The sequence below is a fragment of the Vidua macroura genome, chromosome Z, assembly GCF_024509145.1.
Source record: "Vidua macroura isolate BioBank_ID:100142 chromosome Z, ASM2450914v1, whole genome shotgun sequence".
Taxonomy (NCBI): Eukaryota; Metazoa; Chordata; class Aves; order Passeriformes; family Viduidae; genus Vidua; species Vidua macroura.
Window position 1 is genome coordinate 47,932,343 of NC_071611.1, and position 18,769 is coordinate 47,951,111.

Below are 18,769 nucleotides of genomic sequence, written 5' to 3' on the forward strand. Positions count from 1 at the left end.
TTAGACGTCCAAAGAACAATTGGCCAGAAATTGACCAGACAAAAAACACATACAGAAAGGATGTATCACCCATTAAGAAAGCCTATACCTATCCGGATTGGTGTAATTACACTGCTCGGGTGATCTCTGTATCCTCTCTCCACCCCAAAGTATTACCCAAGGAAATGTTTCTCATCTGTGGTGACAGAGTATGGGCTGGGATTCCCTCCCGCCTTCAGGGAGGTCCCTGTAGCCTTGGAAAACTTTCCACCCTCACTCCAAATATTACTTTGTTACATAATTGGAAAAAAGAAAGCAAATTAAAACGCCACAAAAGATCCTACACGGAATTTGATGAAAATTGCGATCCAAAATTATACGATTGGAACAAAACAAAAAAGATTGCAGTCTCCCTATTCCTACCCTGGGTGGCTGCAGCTAAAGCTCTTGGGGAAATAAATCACTTAGGGTGTTGGCTCAGCAAGCAAGCCAGTGATACCTCTGCCGCCCTAAGCAATCTTTTAAAGGAAGAAGAAACCACGAGACATGCATCACTTCAAAATTGAGCAGCGATCGACTTCCTACTGCTAGCCCATGGACACGGCTGCCAAGACTTTGAAGGGATGTGTTGCTTCAGCCTCTCTTCAGGCTCAGAATCCATCCACGCAAACATCCAGAAACTGAAGGAACTTGTGAAGGACTTAAAAGTAGAATGCAACCCAGACTGGGTTAATGACCTTTTCAATGGGGATTAACGGGATGAGTTGCATCTTTGGTTAAGGGAATTTTGTGGATTTTCGTTGTAATTGTCATTGTGTTAGCTATGTTCTCATGCCTTGTCCACTGTTTCAAAAGAACTATAGGACATGCATTTTTACTAAATACAGAAAGTGGAGTTGTAGCAGTCAGAGGCCCTGCAAGGCCTCCACGGTGGTCACTAGCCTAAGATAAGAAATGCAGTCATGATGAGTGGACCAGAGCTGTCTCTCTTCTGCACTCAGACCCCTGTTATCTCTCTGTAAGGCTATAGGTCATAGTCTCCTTGACCACCAGCCATTGGACAATTCCCGATCCCCCAACAGTGTACTTAAACCCATACCTTTGCCCTGTTCAGTGGAAGAGCTGTCACTGGAACCCTTTGCAGAAGCTGCCAATAAAGACATCTCCGCAGAACTCCACACAGCCTTCACCTCTCACCTTCCCTGCCTCTGCTGAGGCACTTTGCGAGCACAGAGCTGAAATCACTAGAGCTGGAATCACTCCACAAGTGCTTGCTAAAGTAGCCAGCGGCTGGGAGCTAGCCCAAGGGCCCAGGCAGGCTGTGCCTCATCAGCACAGTGCTATCCGGGACACCTACGGCAGCTGCTGCCCCGGGGGCCAGATGGACCTCCGGGACTCCAGGCCGCAATACACCAGTTAACGTCTAGAGGCCTCAGTTACGTCAGACACTTCAGTGCACGTCCATTCCTTGAAGTTAACTAATGAGGCAATTTGGAAGAGCAGTCTGGCAACCAGCTGCAAGGGAACAATGCAAGAAGCAGTTAGGACTGGGCAGCCAAGGGCACAGTTTGCTTGGCAGCTCCTGTGTTGCCTACCAATTCAACTTCAGCATCTTTTGGTTCCTTTGAGAAACAAAGGTCATGTGCAAATGCGAAAACCTCGGGGAAACATGGGATCTTTGTTCTCACTTAAGAAAAGCCCTGCTGAATACTGAAGTTTTCATTGAATGTTAGGAAAAATTGAAGTGAACCAAAAATAACAGCAGCCACTCTGCTCTGTACATTTACATCTCTTCAAGGCCTACCTGCCATGCTCCGTGCCAGGCTGGACAGCTTATCCTTTGTGTAACCAAGCTGTGATGCCATGCACAGGGCTTGTTGCCAGCTGCCACTGCTCTGAAAAGCATCAAGTGCTTTTGCAAAGATGCCAGCACGAGCAAATATCAATGCAGCCTGTTCAGACAGCTGCTTCTGAATCAAATACTCCCCATATGCATCACTGATATCCTGAAAGACAGGGACAAAAAAAAAAAAAAAGTCAGTAGTAGTCCTCCATTAGTAAAAATTAAGGGCCCATCAACAAAAGCCTCTTATCCAGCTTCTCCAAGGAGATTCCAGGCATGAAGTTTCTACCCTGTTTCATACTATATCAAGTCAAGGGCTGATGATTAGCACATGGAGACACTTTACACAGGTACAGCAAGTGACACAGAGAGGTACCTAACTCTCCAAACCAAATGCTGGGTAAACTAGATACTGCAGGAAACCAGACCCTTCCTCCCCACCCACATAAGCAGTTTTTGTTAGAATATCTCTCTGAACCAACCCACTTTAGGAAACAAACACTGGCACAAGGGAACACGCAAGCCCTGTAACTCTATATGCACAGGCTACTCAAAGCTCACTATCTCCACGAGAAGGGGCAAGTGGATTTCACTGAAAGGATACAGAGGGAATAATAAAATACTCCCAAGGGGTCATTCAGAAACAGACCTCCCTCATGAATAAAGACTCCTTTCTGCTTTCACTGTGCTGCAAATAGACCGATTTTTTTCTATTTCCCCTCTCACTCGACTTCTCCTTGTACAAAGGCTTGTGTGTTGTGTATTTACAGTATCTACACTAGATTATATTAAATGCATTTACATTTTATCTCAGCCTTGGACAAGCTGAAGTTCTTCAGTAACACTGAAACCAATATGGGACACTATGCACTAGGAAAAAGCACATCTAAAAGTGTCCAAGTTCTTCAGCACTTTTCAGAATAGTTTAAGGATAACGAATTGTCCCCACACAACCTGCAAAACAGGGGAAGGTCAAAACAGGGAGAAGTCTTCCTGAGGTTATGGGAGTTATTCAGCACACTTCAAGACAGTGTAGCAGAAGAAACAGGACCTCCAGGTGCTCTCTGAGTCACAGGATCAAAGGAATAACAACCATTGATGACCAAGTCGCACAGTGCTGAGAGTCATTCCAGTGGTTATCTCAGAAGAGGGTCTCAGACAACATTGGAAGAGCAATGACCTACAGAACTTGAACACATGCAGCTGCAGTTTCATTCTTGCCCTCATGCAAGGTGCTGAGGAGATCCAAATACATGCATAAAGGAATATAAACCTTTGGCACTGCACTGTCACAAGTTTACGCACCTTGTACTCCTGAGTGCTAAAGGGGTACAGCTTCAAGGCCTCAGAATACAGATTCTGATCCTTCACCAAGTTCAGAAATTCAGAGAAGTGTTCAGGACCTGCAGAAATAACTTACTCTTTGTAAACATTAAAAAGGAAGTACATGGCCCTCCCGGCTCCCAGACAGTCTGGGTTCACAACATGGAGAAGCAACTAGAGGTGCCTGGGTAGAAGACCACCCATTCTCCTACTGTAAAATCAAAGTGTTCACTTCCTTGAGGTTTTGCCAGAGATATTAACCAGGCACATCTGACTTGAACAGGAACAACACAAGACTTCGTGTGCTTCATGACCACAGAGGAGTAAACATTTCTTCCCGCACCAAGCTACAGTACAAAAAGCAAGTAGCAGAAGTTCACCACATTAACAGTAAGATGGTCTTGTGCAATCCTTCTCTTTCTTTAGCTATTTCCCCTCAAAGGCTCTCCAAAATGGAAATGTTACACTGCAGAAATCCTCCTTAGGACACCTACCACATTTGCTGAGGTGGCCAAGAGCTTTTGTGTATCTCTTCAAATGTCTGTCTATTGTATATCGCTGATAATTGGTTTCCATCTTCCGGAGGGTATTTAAGAAGGGCAAGTATTCTTTTGGGTCCTGCAAAGAATAATAAAAACTGCAATTGAGCTAATCTGCTAAAATCCTTATTTGCCCCCATCTTCACCAACAGACAGTCCTGTATGTGAAAAAATATGATAATACACTAAAAAATGCTTTTTTTCCTCCAAATGTAAGCCATCTTAAAGAATCAATTTGTGCATATACTCTTGTCAGAAATTACTAACTTAAATTACCAGGCTCCCACACGGACTTCAGCAGTATCTAAAGGCTGCTAAGATTTAAAATTCAAGTCTATGTGTCATATCAAATGTTGTTTTCTATTATCTATGATTATGCATAAATTTGCAGCCATAAAGTTGATCAACTTCCCCACAACAAGGGTCATAAAACCTGTTAACACAAATAAGGTGTTGTAACTGAAGGGCAGCAGAATTTGCTGTAACATTAGGAAACTCAGAAGATGCAGATGGGCATTTCAGTTCAGAGATTTCACATTAAACCCACATGAAGACACATGCTATTATCATGGGAACTACTAAATAAGCAAGAATAAAGAGTACAGTACTGAGAATTAAATGCATGCAGTCACAAAACTTCAGATACCAATCCCTCTCTTCCCCAGAGCTACTTTGACCTGCTGCTCTAGAACAGCACTGTTTCATCTTGAACACAAATAGATTTCCAAAGCTGTGTTCTGTTCAAGAAGAACCAAAGGATGCAGAGACATGACACTTGCCCAACATCATCCCAAGCACACACAGGGCTTCTGAGCAACTGGAATCCTGCCTGGGTAGAGAGCCATTACTAAGAAAACATGCAGGCTGATCTGCAGACTACAAAGAACCTTTGAGAAAGTAGAAAAATAAGTTCCTTAGCTGGAACTATAAGCCAAGACCTTTTGAGACTTTTCTGCCACCATGACGACTAAATCAAAGTCATATGTCCCCAAGGAATAATCATACAATTCGTTGATATCCACAAGGAAAAGCAGGTACTTTAGTGCTTCTTCTGCACTCACAGCTTGGACATCTGGTGTAACGCTTTCTGCAACAAGATAAAGCAGCATATGAACTGTTACACCACCAACAGTGGAGCCCTGCTGTGAGGTAAGGATGCATCATCAAGCACAACCTTGACATCAGAGACGGACCATCAGACTAACAGCTTTCTCTATCTTGCAGAAGGGTTACTTTACCTTTACTGGGCAACTTTAAGGACCATCCCAAGCATAGCAGTGAGTGTGCAAATGTGATGAATTCAAAGGATCAGCACAGAATAAAGGCAAAGTTTGCTAGTCTGGGATACCAGAATCCAAATAGGAACTTCCTGTTCCATGCTGGGAGAACTAGAGCTCCAACTGGAAAGTGAAAACAGGTCCAACTCTAGGGTATCTGCCAGCAGACCTGGTCAAAAGGGTGAGCTGAGAGTGTGTACAACAGCCTATCTTAGCTGATATGCTGCTGTACCTAAACACACAGCTGGTTTTAAGTCAATTTCTGGTTTTTGGCTTGCTCCATAAACAGCAACCTTAAAATCATTTTCTCGGTGAACTGTGCTAATGATCGAAGTGTTGAAGAACACATCCAGTGCAGTGTCTCAGGGTGCAGCTGCACTGGGAGCTGCAGGTTGAACTTTGGGTGGTGGGAGCTCCAGTTTGAACTGCCAACCCCTTGCTTAACAAAGGGGACAGAGACCTGTGAGATACTGAGATACGGTAGGAGCTGAGGACCACCAGATTTTTGCAGGGATAGACTGCAAAGGTATAAAAGTTGTCACAGGCCCAGGGGTTCCTTTGTTCAGGGTCCTTCCTCAGAGGCATCACTGGAGCTGCTATTTTGTCATTTAGTTATTGCACTGAGACTAAATTATATTAAGGATCAGGATGCCTGAGACTTTGCTATGGGAAACCTGAAGTGGAGCGGGTAAGGAATCCTGCTCTGAATGTTGAGTGTGGGGGATGTAGCTATGTGGGGTGGTCCCAGCTCAGGTGGTGCAAATGTCAGTGTGGCTCCTGGATGGTCAGATGGGAAGCTTCCCCCTTAACAGGTTTGGTTGGACAGAGAAGTTTCCGTAATGTAAAGCTCCTGCAAACCACCCGTTTTCAAAACTTCTGAGTTTCTGATACAAAACCTCGAAGACTGTGAACCTTCTGGAGAGCAATTTCCAGCTCTGGAGGACTTTTCTTTACATGTGCTGTCAGTATCGATAGGCAGTATCTGAATAAAAGAGAAGAAGTGAATGAACACAGTTTATTCCTTTTTTAGCACAGTTCATTCAAGTTCTAGTTTATGTCTTAGTAAAAAAAAATAAAAATTAAACTGCTCAGGCACTTTGATCCTCCTAGAGGAAGGCAGCAAACATAGGAAAAGAAGAGAATATACCAGAAAAGTTCTTCTACTCAACATGTCTTCCCAAACATGTCTTCCCAAACATGTCAAAACACTGGAGGTGTGTGTTTTGAGTAGAATGAGCTTCCCTTACCATGCCAGCCAGCATGATGAAGGAACTCTCTCTGCAAAAGTTCAGAGAGCTGGACACAGTTTTCCAAATGAAATCTGGCACTAAAATAGCCTTTTTAAAAAAACTGATAGCTTTCTGGGGTGTTATTTATACTTCCATACATCTCAAATGTACTATTTCAAAATAGCTTTCCCAGCCAAGCAAATGCTCTGTTTTCTGAAATAATTTGCTGGAAAGTGTCTAAATTCTCAGGGCACAGCAGCTACTTACCACTTGTTGCTCCCCTCTCTACTGTTTAACATTAAGCTGTCAATAGTTTAGCACCATTTCACCAGGCACTGTTATTATCATATTTTCCCAGCTTTTATCTTTGTCTGGTGTTGATTCGTCCAAGGAGGATGGTTACCAAAAAGGTAATCAATCAGGAAAATTGAGCTGATCATTTACGAAGTAATTCAGTGTCAAATGGAGCAGCTGATATCTTGCTTCAAACAGTCAGCAACTCACCAAGATGAAAATCTTGCTCATGTCTCCATTCCCATACAGACTGATCCTAAATTGAGTGTATCTCCTAAACCCTTATAAGCATGCTGCATCTATTATTTTAATTCTGGTATTAAAATGTTGGTATGCTATCTGTGAAATTATTAGATGTTTCCAGGACAGCATGCTCAGCAGAAGCAAGGCATGGTATAGTTAATTTTGTGGAGCACAAGCTCACCTCAGAGAACCTAGGGCCAAATAACTAATGTCAAGGACAGCTTTGCTTCCTGCCAATGACTTACTAGAAATCTCTCTAATGGTTCCTTCCCTACAGTAAAAAAGTGCTCACTTTTGAGGGTCAATGTGTTCCATGGCAACTCTCATCACATCACATATGAGGTTTACTTTTTTCTGATCAGGATGCTGGCATGGCTGGTTGTTACTGCTACCATTCAGACATGGGTACATACTTTTCGTGAAATCTTCTTCTCTGCATAAAAACAGGTAATGTGAATAAGAGCACTGTCCGTGACATAGCCCAGAACAAAGACAATAAGGTTAAGGAACTCAAATGCATGCAGAAAAGAACTACGCATTAACTGCCACGCTAACAGGAAGCTCTCTAAAAATCTGTCAGTTGAAACTGATTGTCAGCCAAGACAGGCATTAAAAAAAATCCCTAAAACTGGTCAAACAATTAACTTCAGTAGCACCAAAAAATCAGAAGACAAGATTTGCAAGATACAGCTTGCGGCGTTGCGTTGTTTTCCCCGGTCCAGGGCAGCTCTGGAGAGCCCGGCTAGGGCGCTGTTTCTTGGCGGGACTGGGGCTGCCACATGGCCCGTGCGCTGTGGCATTCAGTGCACCAGCAGGGGCTGGCTGTGCTCCGTGGCCGGCGCTGGGGTGAGGCAGAGAGGCGAAGGAGGCACACCTCGTCCTTGCGGCTAGCTGGAGAGCTTCCACTGTTGTGTGGAGCCAGGATGGAGAACAGCGGCTGCTCCCTAGCGCCGCATGGGCAAAATGGCGACAGGACTGAGGGCACGTGGGGTTTTATGGGGGCGGGGCTGATGTGGGTAGAAGCCCTCCCGCCCAATGGGGACAGACAACAGGGGAGTGATGTGGACTACGGTAACCGATGGGGACACAACAGCGGTGTGTACAGGGTTCCGGGATGAATAAGGAATGCAGGGATGGGGTAACAGACACAGAACTCTCAGGAGTGGACAGGGGGGTGACCACAAGACTGGCATGGTGATGCTCCAATGGTAAGTGACCCGGAGCGGACCATCGCGGGGGGGGACATCGGGGTAACACAGGCGTACACTGAATCGGCTAACTAACATATATAAGAACCCCTAACTAAACCCAAACCCAGGATGCAACAACAGCTGTCTTCCACTAAATCCACTATGGATATATCCACTGAAAAATTCAGAAAAATAAGCCATTTGCTATCTTTCTGGTCAGATCAACACTGAAAATCAAACCAAACACCTAACTGATACACCAGTTCCTACACAGTTACTGACTTTAGCAAGCTTGAAAAGTCCTGAAACTACTATCGCTCATCACTGAGTCTTTAAAGCCTCATCACTGAGCCTTTAAGAAAGAACTCAGGGGACTTGGTTTGAGGATCCAAGCAAATATCTTGGCCTCAGACTAGATATGCACTGCCACCTTGCTTCTCTTTATGAGGGAACAAAACTTTCTCTGCTTCCATTTACTGCTCTACAGCAAACCAGCAGAAAAGTTAAAGCACTCAGATAATGTACTAATTACTTGCTACAAAAATCTAATGGCTGCCTGCAAACTGGAATTTCCAACAAGACATGCTATCCCTGAAACTACTGAGCCAACTCAAGCCTTTATGACTCAACATGCCAGATTTCTGATTCCTTGCACCCACACTGAAGAGTTGCCAATATTCTGACAAAATAACGTATCACCACTGATTACATGCATAATTCCATTTGCAGACTAATACTTACTTCAGTTCTGTGAAAAACAAGTTGATATAGTTCACAGAATCTATTTGCCTGATAAAGATTTCTGTGTTTTCCAGAAATACCTGAAATGAACAAGAGTATTACCACTGATATTCTGAACAGTAAGAACATGTACATCAAGTATAAGAATAAATTCAGAGACCTTGTCTGAAAGTACAGGATGAAAGAAATGCTAAACTGGATCTGACTGTACGATGATGTTGCAGTGCAGAACAGCCATCGCTGCTGAAAGCAGAAATGACAGCACCACCTACACTTCTGAGTGCACTGAACAGTGCACTGTTCAGTGGATTCCAGGGTAGATTAGTATGGCAAACAACACAAGAGAGCTGGGCAGACTTGCCTTGGGATTGTGGTCGTAGAGAAGATTGAGGTTGATTCGCAGCTTCCTCATACACTGAAAAGCTTCCCTGAACATAAGCCTGGAGGAATTAATCAAGTGGGACAGTTTACTTAGTGGATAAGATGCAAAGGAACTTACTAGAGCTAAGCACAGAACCAGTGGGATGGGAACAGCCTACACAATAAGCTGTCTAGATAGCCGTCCAGAAAAATGTGAAAGGTTAATACTGTTCATTGCTGACCCTTGCAGTGGGACACACCAGCTTGCAAGGTGGACAAAGCAATACAGAGCTTAGATTATTTTTATCTCCATTAAAAGAGTGCTACATTTTGTATCAATTTCCCTTTCAGAAAATTTCAATGTAAACGAATTCAGTAAAAAATGGAAAACAGCCAGTTTAATCCTAAAGCGATTGAGATGTCTGGAGAATGGAGCAGATGAAGGTTTCTCCCACCCACGCAATTTCAGCACATGTAGATGAAGATTTCTCCCACCCACACAGTTTTCAGACCTTCAGTGGTGAAGTGAGAAGTGCCTGGCACAGCTGAAAACTAGACTTCTAGGTGGTCACCCTAGGAACAATTTTGTTCTATCAAGGTCAATTCCTCTGAGTTTAGCCTCCCTCTCCTTTCCAGGTCAGTCAGCTTCTAACAACTCAGACTGGAGGAGGGAAGGCAAGAATACACCAGCACCACTTACCTGTCTAGCCACTTCCGAATCTGGGCAAGAACCAGAGCACGGTGGTGAATGGTCTCCAGATTTCCTCTTGGCATCTATAAGACAAGACCCACACAATTACTTACTTTAGTTACTCTGCCTACATTGTGGGAAAAGTGAGGACTGGCCATTTTCTTAGGCCTTTCTGCTACTTGCAAGTGCATGGGACTGGTTGCTCATTTCAGAGGACATGCAATTTCAACAACTGTGGAAAAATACCTGAACATTCTCTCAGTCCAGAAACATTCCTTCCTTAGAAGGTTGGATTCTACCCAACTAGGCATGACCCAGAGCAACCCGATCAAGTTTTCATGTTAGCCCTGCTCTGAGGAGGATGTTGGGCTCCACACCTCCAAAGGTGCCTCTCAAATTACATCCTTCTCCATTCCGTGAATCTCTGGCAGTTCTGAAGAGTGAGCTCAGCAAAAAACTAAGTGCCAGGGCTAATGTAGGGCTGCTAGTAAATACTAGGAAGTGATTCATGATGAGAGGCCACAATATGTAGCACTACATTACCTCAGCCATTAGGAACTTGAATAGTGCTTCCCAGTTCTGCATATACTTATCTGCCTCTACTGAACCTAACTCCCAAAGGCATGCTCAAAATCCCTCTGCATCCAGCCAGGCAGCTGGAGATTTGTCAAGTGCTGTGCTGCAACACTGTAGGGCAGTACTACCAGCTTTGTAGCACTGCATAAACTGTTTGCAGGTTGGCCAGGTGCCCACTGTGACAGGCCCCTGCATATCCTGATAGCACGTCAGCAGACACAGGCAGAGCACTGACCTGCAGCACCACCTTTGTGTCTTGGGGAACGATGGTGACGATACGTGAACCTCGCTCCACCTTGCGCAGGGTCTCACTGTTGGGTGCAGCAGCACTGCTCAGGCTAGCCTGGAGGGCTGAAGACAACATTTATCAGCATACATGGCACACACAGCACAGTGCCCCATTTAGGACCTCCCATGTTGTAGGAGCCAGGCAAGGTTGTACTGGACCAATCAAGCCACCAGTACAACAGCCATTTTCAACAATTCCTGACAGGACTTGCTGAGTGCTGATCACTGCTGAACCTGTACACAAAGCAGAGCTGTCTCTTCTGCACAAAAGGATGACAAAGCTCAACAACCCAGATAAGAGTAGCACTGAAGGACGCAAAAGGACCAGTCAGTTGTTGTCCTGCCTTTACCAAAGTCATCACACTTCTCATAGCCAGACACCAGCAGAAACTCTTTCTACAGTGATCCTCTTCCTACCACACACCCTCAAATAGCACATAGACTTCTTTTGAATATGGAGGGAAGGAATAGAATGCAGGGCTAGGCTGTTCGAAAAAGTGTAAAGGTCAAGTACAGCACAAATTCTCTTCTTTTTCTCTGTGAAAAACACAGGATATATAGTCAGTTCCCTGAGCTCCTTGCTCTCTGGTAGATTTCTGAAAGCAGCTCTCTTACTCTCATCTCTTTAACAATTCCTTTGAGGTACCCAAATACAATAGGTATGGATGTGAAAAATGGGGACATCTTGTATTTCCAAGACAAATACTGCAAGTTAGCAACAGGCAGCCAGCACTGATATTTACCCTTCACTGACAAGTTCTTCAAGCAGAAGCACTGACAGGTGTGCGAGTTAGTTGTCACCAACAAAAACTCATTGTATGTTGCAAATGATGTGATGTTAGAAGCAACCTGGAAAAAAATGAAGTTTATCAAAGTTTAGACCAGAATACAGAAGCTGCCTTTGGCCGTAGAAAAGGGTATGAAACGAGGGGCAAAAGATTTGTACCTCAATATCATTAACAAAAAAACGGCATCGATCTGTGAGGCCCAAGATCACCTCCTGTAATTAAAATAATGACAACTGTGAGCTATGAGCATCACAACCTCCAGTCTTTCACAACACTGAAAAGCACTAGATTGAAGTACCTTACAATGAGGTAACAAGTACCTCATGTGACTTACTTAGAGAAGCTGCGGTTGGATGACAGCAAGTCATCCAACCTCTCTTTCAGGAGGACTTAAACTTACACATCTTTAAACACTGCTGGCTGAAAATCCAGCTTGGCCTACCCTGTAACTGCACAGTCACAAAATGGAAGCAGAAGCCATGCTAGAAATCTAGGCTCTTTTATTCAGCAGCTCTTGGTCTAGGATACCAGAGGTAAAGCTCCACTACAGAGCAGAGCAAAGCAGCTTCCTACAGGTGGATGCACACTGAACGAAGGAAACCCCTGAAATACCAACAAAACAGCTGGTCAATCTTTAAGCTGTTGTAACTATCAAGAAACCATCTCCAACAGGAAAAAGCAGCAGAGCAGTAGCAGGACATCTGCAGTAATTCAGTGCAGCCATATTTGCTAATAGGTTAAGTTCAGATAAACCAAACAAAACAGTCCTTTCAAAAAGAGTGTGGTAGCAACTGCTAGAAATCTCCAATTTGAATTTTCTTACTCTTTAATGAAATTATTTGTTGTATTCATAGAATGGGGTGATCAGGTGTTAACTGCAATCCACCAGAAATGCTCTAGAAGGCAAGCGAAGATAAGCTCTCAGCTCTGCAAAGGGCTTATGAAGAACATCATGAACAAGTATCACTGGGCCCTGGGCAGAAGACAGTGGTGTACTTTTGGCACAGAGAACAACTGAGTAGGGAATTTAATCTGCTTGCAGTCTCACTTACTTCACCACTGATCCTCGTGATGGAAGTCTGCACACAACGGTAGGGGAACTGAACAGCAGAGCTACTGCTACTCCGCCAGGGCTCAAGGACTGGAGTAGAAGCCTCTAAAGAGGAAAGAAGATCTAACTGTTTTCCAGCCAATCAAAACCTCAGACATTAAAACCACATGACACATTATCTTAAGAAAACCAGAACTGGGAATAAGCCACACTATCTGAAAGAGGGGAGGAATGCTGGCACAGAAATCCACGACACAGCGGACAAGAAGGTAGAAACTTCCGGGGCTCAGTAGTGTCTTTACTCCACTGTGGAATGAGAGAGAAGATCTATGGATGTGGCAGTCAGTCAGCACTGAACTTTGTATGTACATATTCATGTGTATATATATAAAGTTACCTTTAATTGAATTCTGACACAAATCACTAATTTCATTCAGCCCATTTCTGGGAGGAGAGAAAATATAAAAGCAGCACCAGCTACATGGCAAGAGTCACTCAAGTCCCAGAAAGTCAAATCATCTCATTAAACCTTTTAAGAAATATGTAACAACTACACCTAAGACCACGTACTCTAACAGGGCCCAGCTTACCCCACAGGTATTTTAGGATTCGTCTATCAGTCAGCTGCAGAGCTACAGTTTTGGTTACTGGGCTGCAATACAGGCTGATCACTTCTCCATCTACAGGCACTGACAACCTGATGCAAGACAGAGGAAATACAGAACGTCAGTCACAGCAAATAACACTTAAGCGCAGACACCTCATTCCTGCCTTTCTTCTAGCCAGATGAAAAGATGCACATTTCCAGCATGGACATACTTTGTTCATGTAAAGATCTTCTGCAATCCTCTCACACCTATGTCAGCTGACAGTGGTACCACAGAGCACCAGCAACTCCAGTCAACAGCATCTGCCTAACTGTGCTGGTCACTGTCTGCACTGCAGCACTCTGCAAACACACCCCTCTTTTTCTGTTCTACAGCTCACATGCAAATCATTCTGTCTTTGCTGGGTGAGTGCTGCAAAAAGCAGCTCTCCTGATCTCTTTGAGAACCATATTTCTGCACCCTAGGTGGCTTTCTTTTGTGTCTGGTTTTAGCTCAACTGGCCCCACAAAGACCAACAGGTGAGGAGGAGGAGAAGGAGGAGGAGAGCAATTTCGATGGCTACTCATCCCCTTCTGGACCTTGATAATGGTGGGCAAAGGAATGGAGGAATTCAGTGTCATGTGCCATCCCCTCTGCCCCAAGGGCCTTTAATTCCAAGGAACAGAGCTATCAGGTACTGATACAGGCATGCTTAGCATGTACCCTTGTCAGGCTGGGTGCAGGCATTAGGATTACAGGCAAGTGCTGACCAGTAGGCAGCTTCATGAGCTGTTTGGTTCTCCTGTCAGAAGAAAGCCAAATTCCTTAACCCATGGCCTCCAGGCTAGTATGAGGCTTAATTCCCTCTAGGCACTGTCCAGAAGCGTTCTCAGACTTCAGCTGACAGATCTCTAGTACCGTAAATTCAGGCACTCTTCTTCAGCTCCAGCCACGTGAGGCACTGCAGTCAGATGATGAAGGACAGACTGAGCAGCATGCTGACCTTGACCAACAACCAGGAAGCTGTCATCTGGCAGCCAGGTGAGAAATTGGAGCCCCAGAGGATTCATCACTTCACTACTGCTGCTCACATCAACTCTGTCACAAAACAGGAGAAGGTGGGTCACAAATAGAACCTGATTTCAGTAAGCCACCTCACTATAGAAGCAGAGGACTTCCTAGGCACAGCCTGGCTGTTTAAACACACAGCATGGCTGGGAGGGTTCCAGTGCAGAAATATAGATACCCAAAGCATGAATCCTGCCATAGGCTGAGCTGAAGATAAAGGATGAGACCTAGGAAGCTCCATCTGTTTTCCCTAGGTAGTACTGCTTCCATGCCAACCACCTCTAGGAACAAACAGAGAGCATGGTGGGATTTTTAACTTCATCACTGTCTCTGCTATGCAAGCAGCTCTGTTGCTCTGTGTGTTGTAATCATGGGCCTGGGCACTGCACCATCATTCCTTTGTGCACCAGGCACAGGAAGAGATATCTCACTGCTGTCATTAACAGTCACTGGTTCTGCTAGATTGAGACCGTAGTAAAAGCCTTTCTCAGCAGTAGTTGCAGACACAGTGTCAACAAAATAAAACCATGTTATCTGACAGCATCTTAAAAATCTTGAGAAAAGTGGTAACTGCTGTGACCTCTAAAGCATCCAGTCAGGTACAACCCTCTTCTCCTCTCTACAGCTGTAGTAGTTCTATATTACCTGTAGGTTTTATCCAGGTACGGTGTTTCCACAGCTGCTTTAAAACCATTTCCTCCCATAGCTCCAAACTTGACAGAAGGGTCATTCACTGTACTCTGTCCTAGCAAACACAAAGCAGAACAAAGCAGAGTTTAGAGAGCCACCCAACAGAGCCCCTTCCATCTTAAATTTTCTCAAAAAATAGATGCTACATGGAAGTATTAAAAAAGTCAGAAAATGCCACCCCTACTTGTACAGCCGAAATGTAATTCTCATCAAGTCACTTTGAGGAAGGCAGTCACACTCCAACATTGTACAAAACAGTACAAAACAACTGTTTCCTCACAGCACACTGTTTACAGAACTGCTTTGGGAAGTGTTGGGTGCCCCACAGGTTCTCAGACACTTCCCAGTGACAGTCAGCATCATGCCATCAGAGCAGCTTATGCAAGACACCATGTGCTGCACTCAAGCTGAAACTAAGCAGGGGAATATTACCAGCACAATTACATAGTCAATTGCCAAACACTATCTTCTCACAAAGTCAATGCACCACCAAAATGCTTCTATATCGCTCAGACTACTGCAAATGAGAGCAGAGCTTGAACTCACACTTAAACCAAGTATGTCTTGTGTAAAGATTTAAGTGACCACCACCTTACTAGTCTGCCAAGGTACTGCTCTCAGGAACACAGGGTTTCTTTTAACGGGATTGCAACATGCTCTCACCGTATCTGTACACAGAGATCCTGTTATCAGCATCCAGGACAGCCATGTCCCCACTATGTTTGGGATCTGTGTGAAATGCAACCTGATTAACTGCCTGTTGGAGCTGGAGCTCATAGGTACACATGGGTGGAGGCACCACAGCATGCTGGAAGGCAGTGACAAGCACTTTATCTGCGGAAGAAAAGAGAAGAAAATCCAAGAGGAACCCCAGTCCAAATGTTAATGAAGCTCTTCCTGGATTCTTTATTGGAAGCAGAAATAATGTTACAGGAAAATAGTTGGTGTGCTCTTAGTGATTGTCTTCATTGAGCTAACCCTCAAGCATCTATCAATTACATGGATCTCTCTCTAAAAGTGTTGTAGAAACAACTAAAAGAAGAACTGAATACAAAAGGCTACTCCACCTTTTCAGACCCTAGAGCTGGAAAGCTGTCCCACTGCTTACCTCCATCTATAACAGCCACATTGGCCACATGTTGACTATTCTCCCCCAGCCCATGGTCTGTGGTCCAGTGCCACTCGTAGAAGAGGTAATGCCAGCCCTGGCAGAGTATATGTAGTCTGTACAGGTTCTCTCGGTCCCATAGCAGTGACACCAACTGATTTTCCTCCAAGCCACCAAAGTGTAGACTTTGCTTTAGGTACCAGTGATAGTTCCCTGTGGTCCACAGCTGAACTGCAGAAAAACAAATAGTTACTACAGACTAGTATTTGAGACCCAGCTCAAACACTCTCTCCCAACCACCACTGCCCTTCTACAGGTGGGTTAAGTGCAATTAAAATAACAGTTCTAGTCTTCAGTCCATGAGCTGTGTCATACAACATACAGCACAAGAAAACAATACACTGTGCAAAAGTCAATCCTAAAATTTACTGAGCTACCCTTGTGAGACAGTACCCTTGTTTAATGAAGGGCTCAGGCCTTTACTATTCCATTTGTACCACTTATAATTACAGCAGCCTGGAAGATGCTTTGAACTCAGGCTGAACTACCAGTTCTTCCTCACCAGCTGAGCTGGTTTTGGCTGGGGTAGTTAATTTTCTTCACAGTGCCAAGTATGGGACTGTATTTTGGATTTGTGCTGAACACAGCATGGATAAGTGATGTTTCAGTTATTGCTGAGCAGGGCTGAGAGAGCCAAGGTCTTTTCTGCTTTTTATACTGCCAAACTGCCAAGCTGGCAATGAACCTGGAGATGCACAGGAGGTCAGGAGGGCACACAGCCAGGACAGGTGATGCCAGCTGATTAAAGAGATATTTCAGACCACATGACATCATGTTCATATATAAAGTGAGAGGAAGAATGAGGAAGAGTGGGATATTTGGAGTGATGGCATTTTTCTTCCCAAGTAACCATTACATGTGATGGGGCCCTGCTGTCATGGAGATGGCTTAACACCTGCCTGCCCAAAGGAAGTGGTGAATTAATTCCTTGCTTTGCTTTTTATGGCATGCATGGCTTTTTCTTCTTCATAGTAAACCACTACTATCTCAACCCATGAGTTTTCCAGCTTTTACCCTCCTGATTCTCTCCCCAATCTTGCTGGTGGGGAAGTGGGCAAGTGACCCTGTGGGGCTTGGCTGCTGTCTGTAGTTAAACCATGACACCAGCATAGCAGTCTCAAAGCCACTGTAAAGCCTCCACAGTGCCTCCTACCCTGCAGGTAAGTACCCATTGCTAATGACATTTGCAGGCAAGCGTTAAGAGACAGAGCCTCATGGAGTGCTCTCACCATAAGTGTTTGGGTTGGAGTTTTCCACCTTCAGGTCTTCCAGCCATATAGCCAGGATTGTAGAATCTGCATTCCAAAGCATTTCGTTAACCTGCAGAAACAAACATGGCTCTTGCTGATATTCTTGCTCCCAGAAAGTTTACAAGACCAGGAGGTGCTCCAACAACAAAAAGGTACATCGGTTCCAAGAGCCCTTGTGTTTTGCAAAGCTCCTGACAAGGCATCCTGAGAAGACCACAGATGAAGTGGCCACAAAAATGACAGCAGCCTTCTCTTTGCTTTCCTTGACACTGAGTTAAGCATCTGCCAAAAGACCTCTCAGCATCCAAGCACAGAAGCTGAAGTAACATCCTAGCAATAGTTTCTCACTTATTTGGGATGAGTATAAAACCTCACTCTTGCAATGGCTGACATGCTGAAAAGTACTTTTGAATCATTTGCCTAGTATAAAGTATATAGAGCACAGAAGTACCCCAGGGCTACAATCATCCTTTACTACGTGTCTTTGTACTACGGGCTTGCAGAGGGCATTGGATCTTCTCCACAGGATTCTTCATTGTTCTCTTTTCAGGTCACTTCTCTCATTAGGATAAGCATGAAGTATTAGGTGAAAAACCTCTTCCTAGAGTCTGGAAGAGATCTAGTCCTTATGTCCATTACATTCTCATCAAAGAAGCCCAGACAAGGAACTTACTTTGACCTGCCCTTTTTGGAAAGGGAGGGTGAACTCTCCATGAAGAAGTCCATTCTTTTCCAAAAAAACTACATCATGTCTGTTGGGTTTTTCTTGTGTAGATGCTATCAGGTTTCCCGAGGGCCTTAAAAAAGAGCCAAATGAAAATTCATTGCTCACACAATCACTCACTGTCATTCTAAACCCCAGTCATCTCACATTTTTTCTGGTGATATGAAGAAAAAGGCAGCAGAGGATGTATTTTCCTCAGCACTGTTCAGTCAGTCATAGATCCAACACAGATCAGAGCTTATGATACCCACAGGTGACCAAATAAATGTCAGCACTAGGAGAGGAACCTGTAATATTTATTTTTATACAGCTCAGCCCAAACCCACTTGACACTGACTGTATGACACTGACTCTATCCCTTCTTCCCATTTGTGATTGCAAGTATTAAGATTTCCAGGGTTTAAAGGGCTACTCTTCCTCATGCTGAATCAGAAAGCAACTTTCTTCAAATTTTGGGAAAAAAAAAATGCTGAAGAAATTAAAATTATGCTGATCAAAGACTGTGACCAGGGAATAACAAGCACCACTGCTATCAGCATGCACACTGCAGTACTACTCACTTCCAGGACAATGCTTGTTCTAATCCTGAGACAGGCTCACTTGTTGACTGCAGTACAAGCTCTCTGCTCCATACCCGGACCTTCCGAGCACCTACAGATTGAGAGAGCAATGAGACAAAGGTCAAAGAAAATTGGGAAGAGACTTTCCTAATGTTATGAGGGTAGAAGAGCAAATTTTGATGCACATACATAAAAAGGAGATTACTCTTGTACACCTTAAGGGCTAAGAATTTATTCTGTGTCAGGCAGTTCTCCCATAGAAACCAAGCGACTAAAGGAACTGTGTTAGGAATTTCAGTCTGATGTAGTT

At 44.2% G+C, this 18,769-nt stretch overlaps 1 protein-coding gene across 3 annotated transcripts in view; it reads right to left on the reverse strand.

The window, feature by feature from the left end:
• ELP1 (elongator acetyltransferase complex subunit 1) overlaps positions 1 to 18,769 on the reverse strand; it is a 40,225-nt gene that overhangs the window by 14,294 nt on the left and 7,162 nt on the right. For 2 of the 3 annotated variants that reach the window (XM_054002936.1, XM_054002938.1), the window contains exons 7-27: positions 18,460 to 18,550; positions 17,849 to 17,972; positions 17,155 to 17,245; positions 15,866 to 16,096; positions 15,421 to 15,591; positions 14,713 to 14,812; positions 13,918 to 14,097; positions 13,003 to 13,109; positions 12,414 to 12,517; positions 11,520 to 11,573; positions 11,317 to 11,422; positions 10,521 to 10,636; positions 9,719 to 9,792; positions 9,020 to 9,098; positions 8,659 to 8,738; positions 7,020 to 7,160; positions 5,858 to 5,943; positions 4,623 to 4,771; positions 3,640 to 3,763; positions 3,128 to 3,225; positions 1,784 to 1,985 (exon numbers count right to left, since the gene is read on the reverse strand). In XM_054002936.1, the coding sequence (XP_053858911.1) occupies positions 1,784 to 1,985; positions 3,128 to 3,225; positions 3,640 to 3,763; positions 4,623 to 4,771; positions 5,858 to 5,943; positions 7,020 to 7,160; positions 8,659 to 8,738; positions 9,020 to 9,098; positions 9,719 to 9,792; positions 10,521 to 10,636; positions 11,317 to 11,422; positions 11,520 to 11,573; positions 12,414 to 12,517; positions 13,003 to 13,109; positions 13,918 to 14,097; positions 14,713 to 14,812; positions 15,421 to 15,591; positions 15,866 to 16,096; positions 17,155 to 17,245; positions 17,849 to 17,972; positions 18,460 to 18,550 (2,508 nt within the window). The remainder of the gene's footprint in view (positions 1 to 1,783; positions 1,986 to 3,127; positions 3,226 to 3,639; positions 3,764 to 4,622; positions 4,772 to 5,857; positions 5,944 to 7,019; positions 7,161 to 8,658; positions 8,739 to 9,019; positions 9,099 to 9,718; positions 9,793 to 10,520; positions 10,637 to 11,316; positions 11,423 to 11,519; positions 11,574 to 12,413; positions 12,518 to 13,002; positions 13,110 to 13,917; positions 14,098 to 14,712; positions 14,813 to 15,420; positions 15,592 to 15,865; positions 16,097 to 17,154; positions 17,246 to 17,848; positions 17,973 to 18,459; positions 18,551 to 18,769) is intronic. The other variant, XM_054002937.1, reaches the window with a different exon arrangement.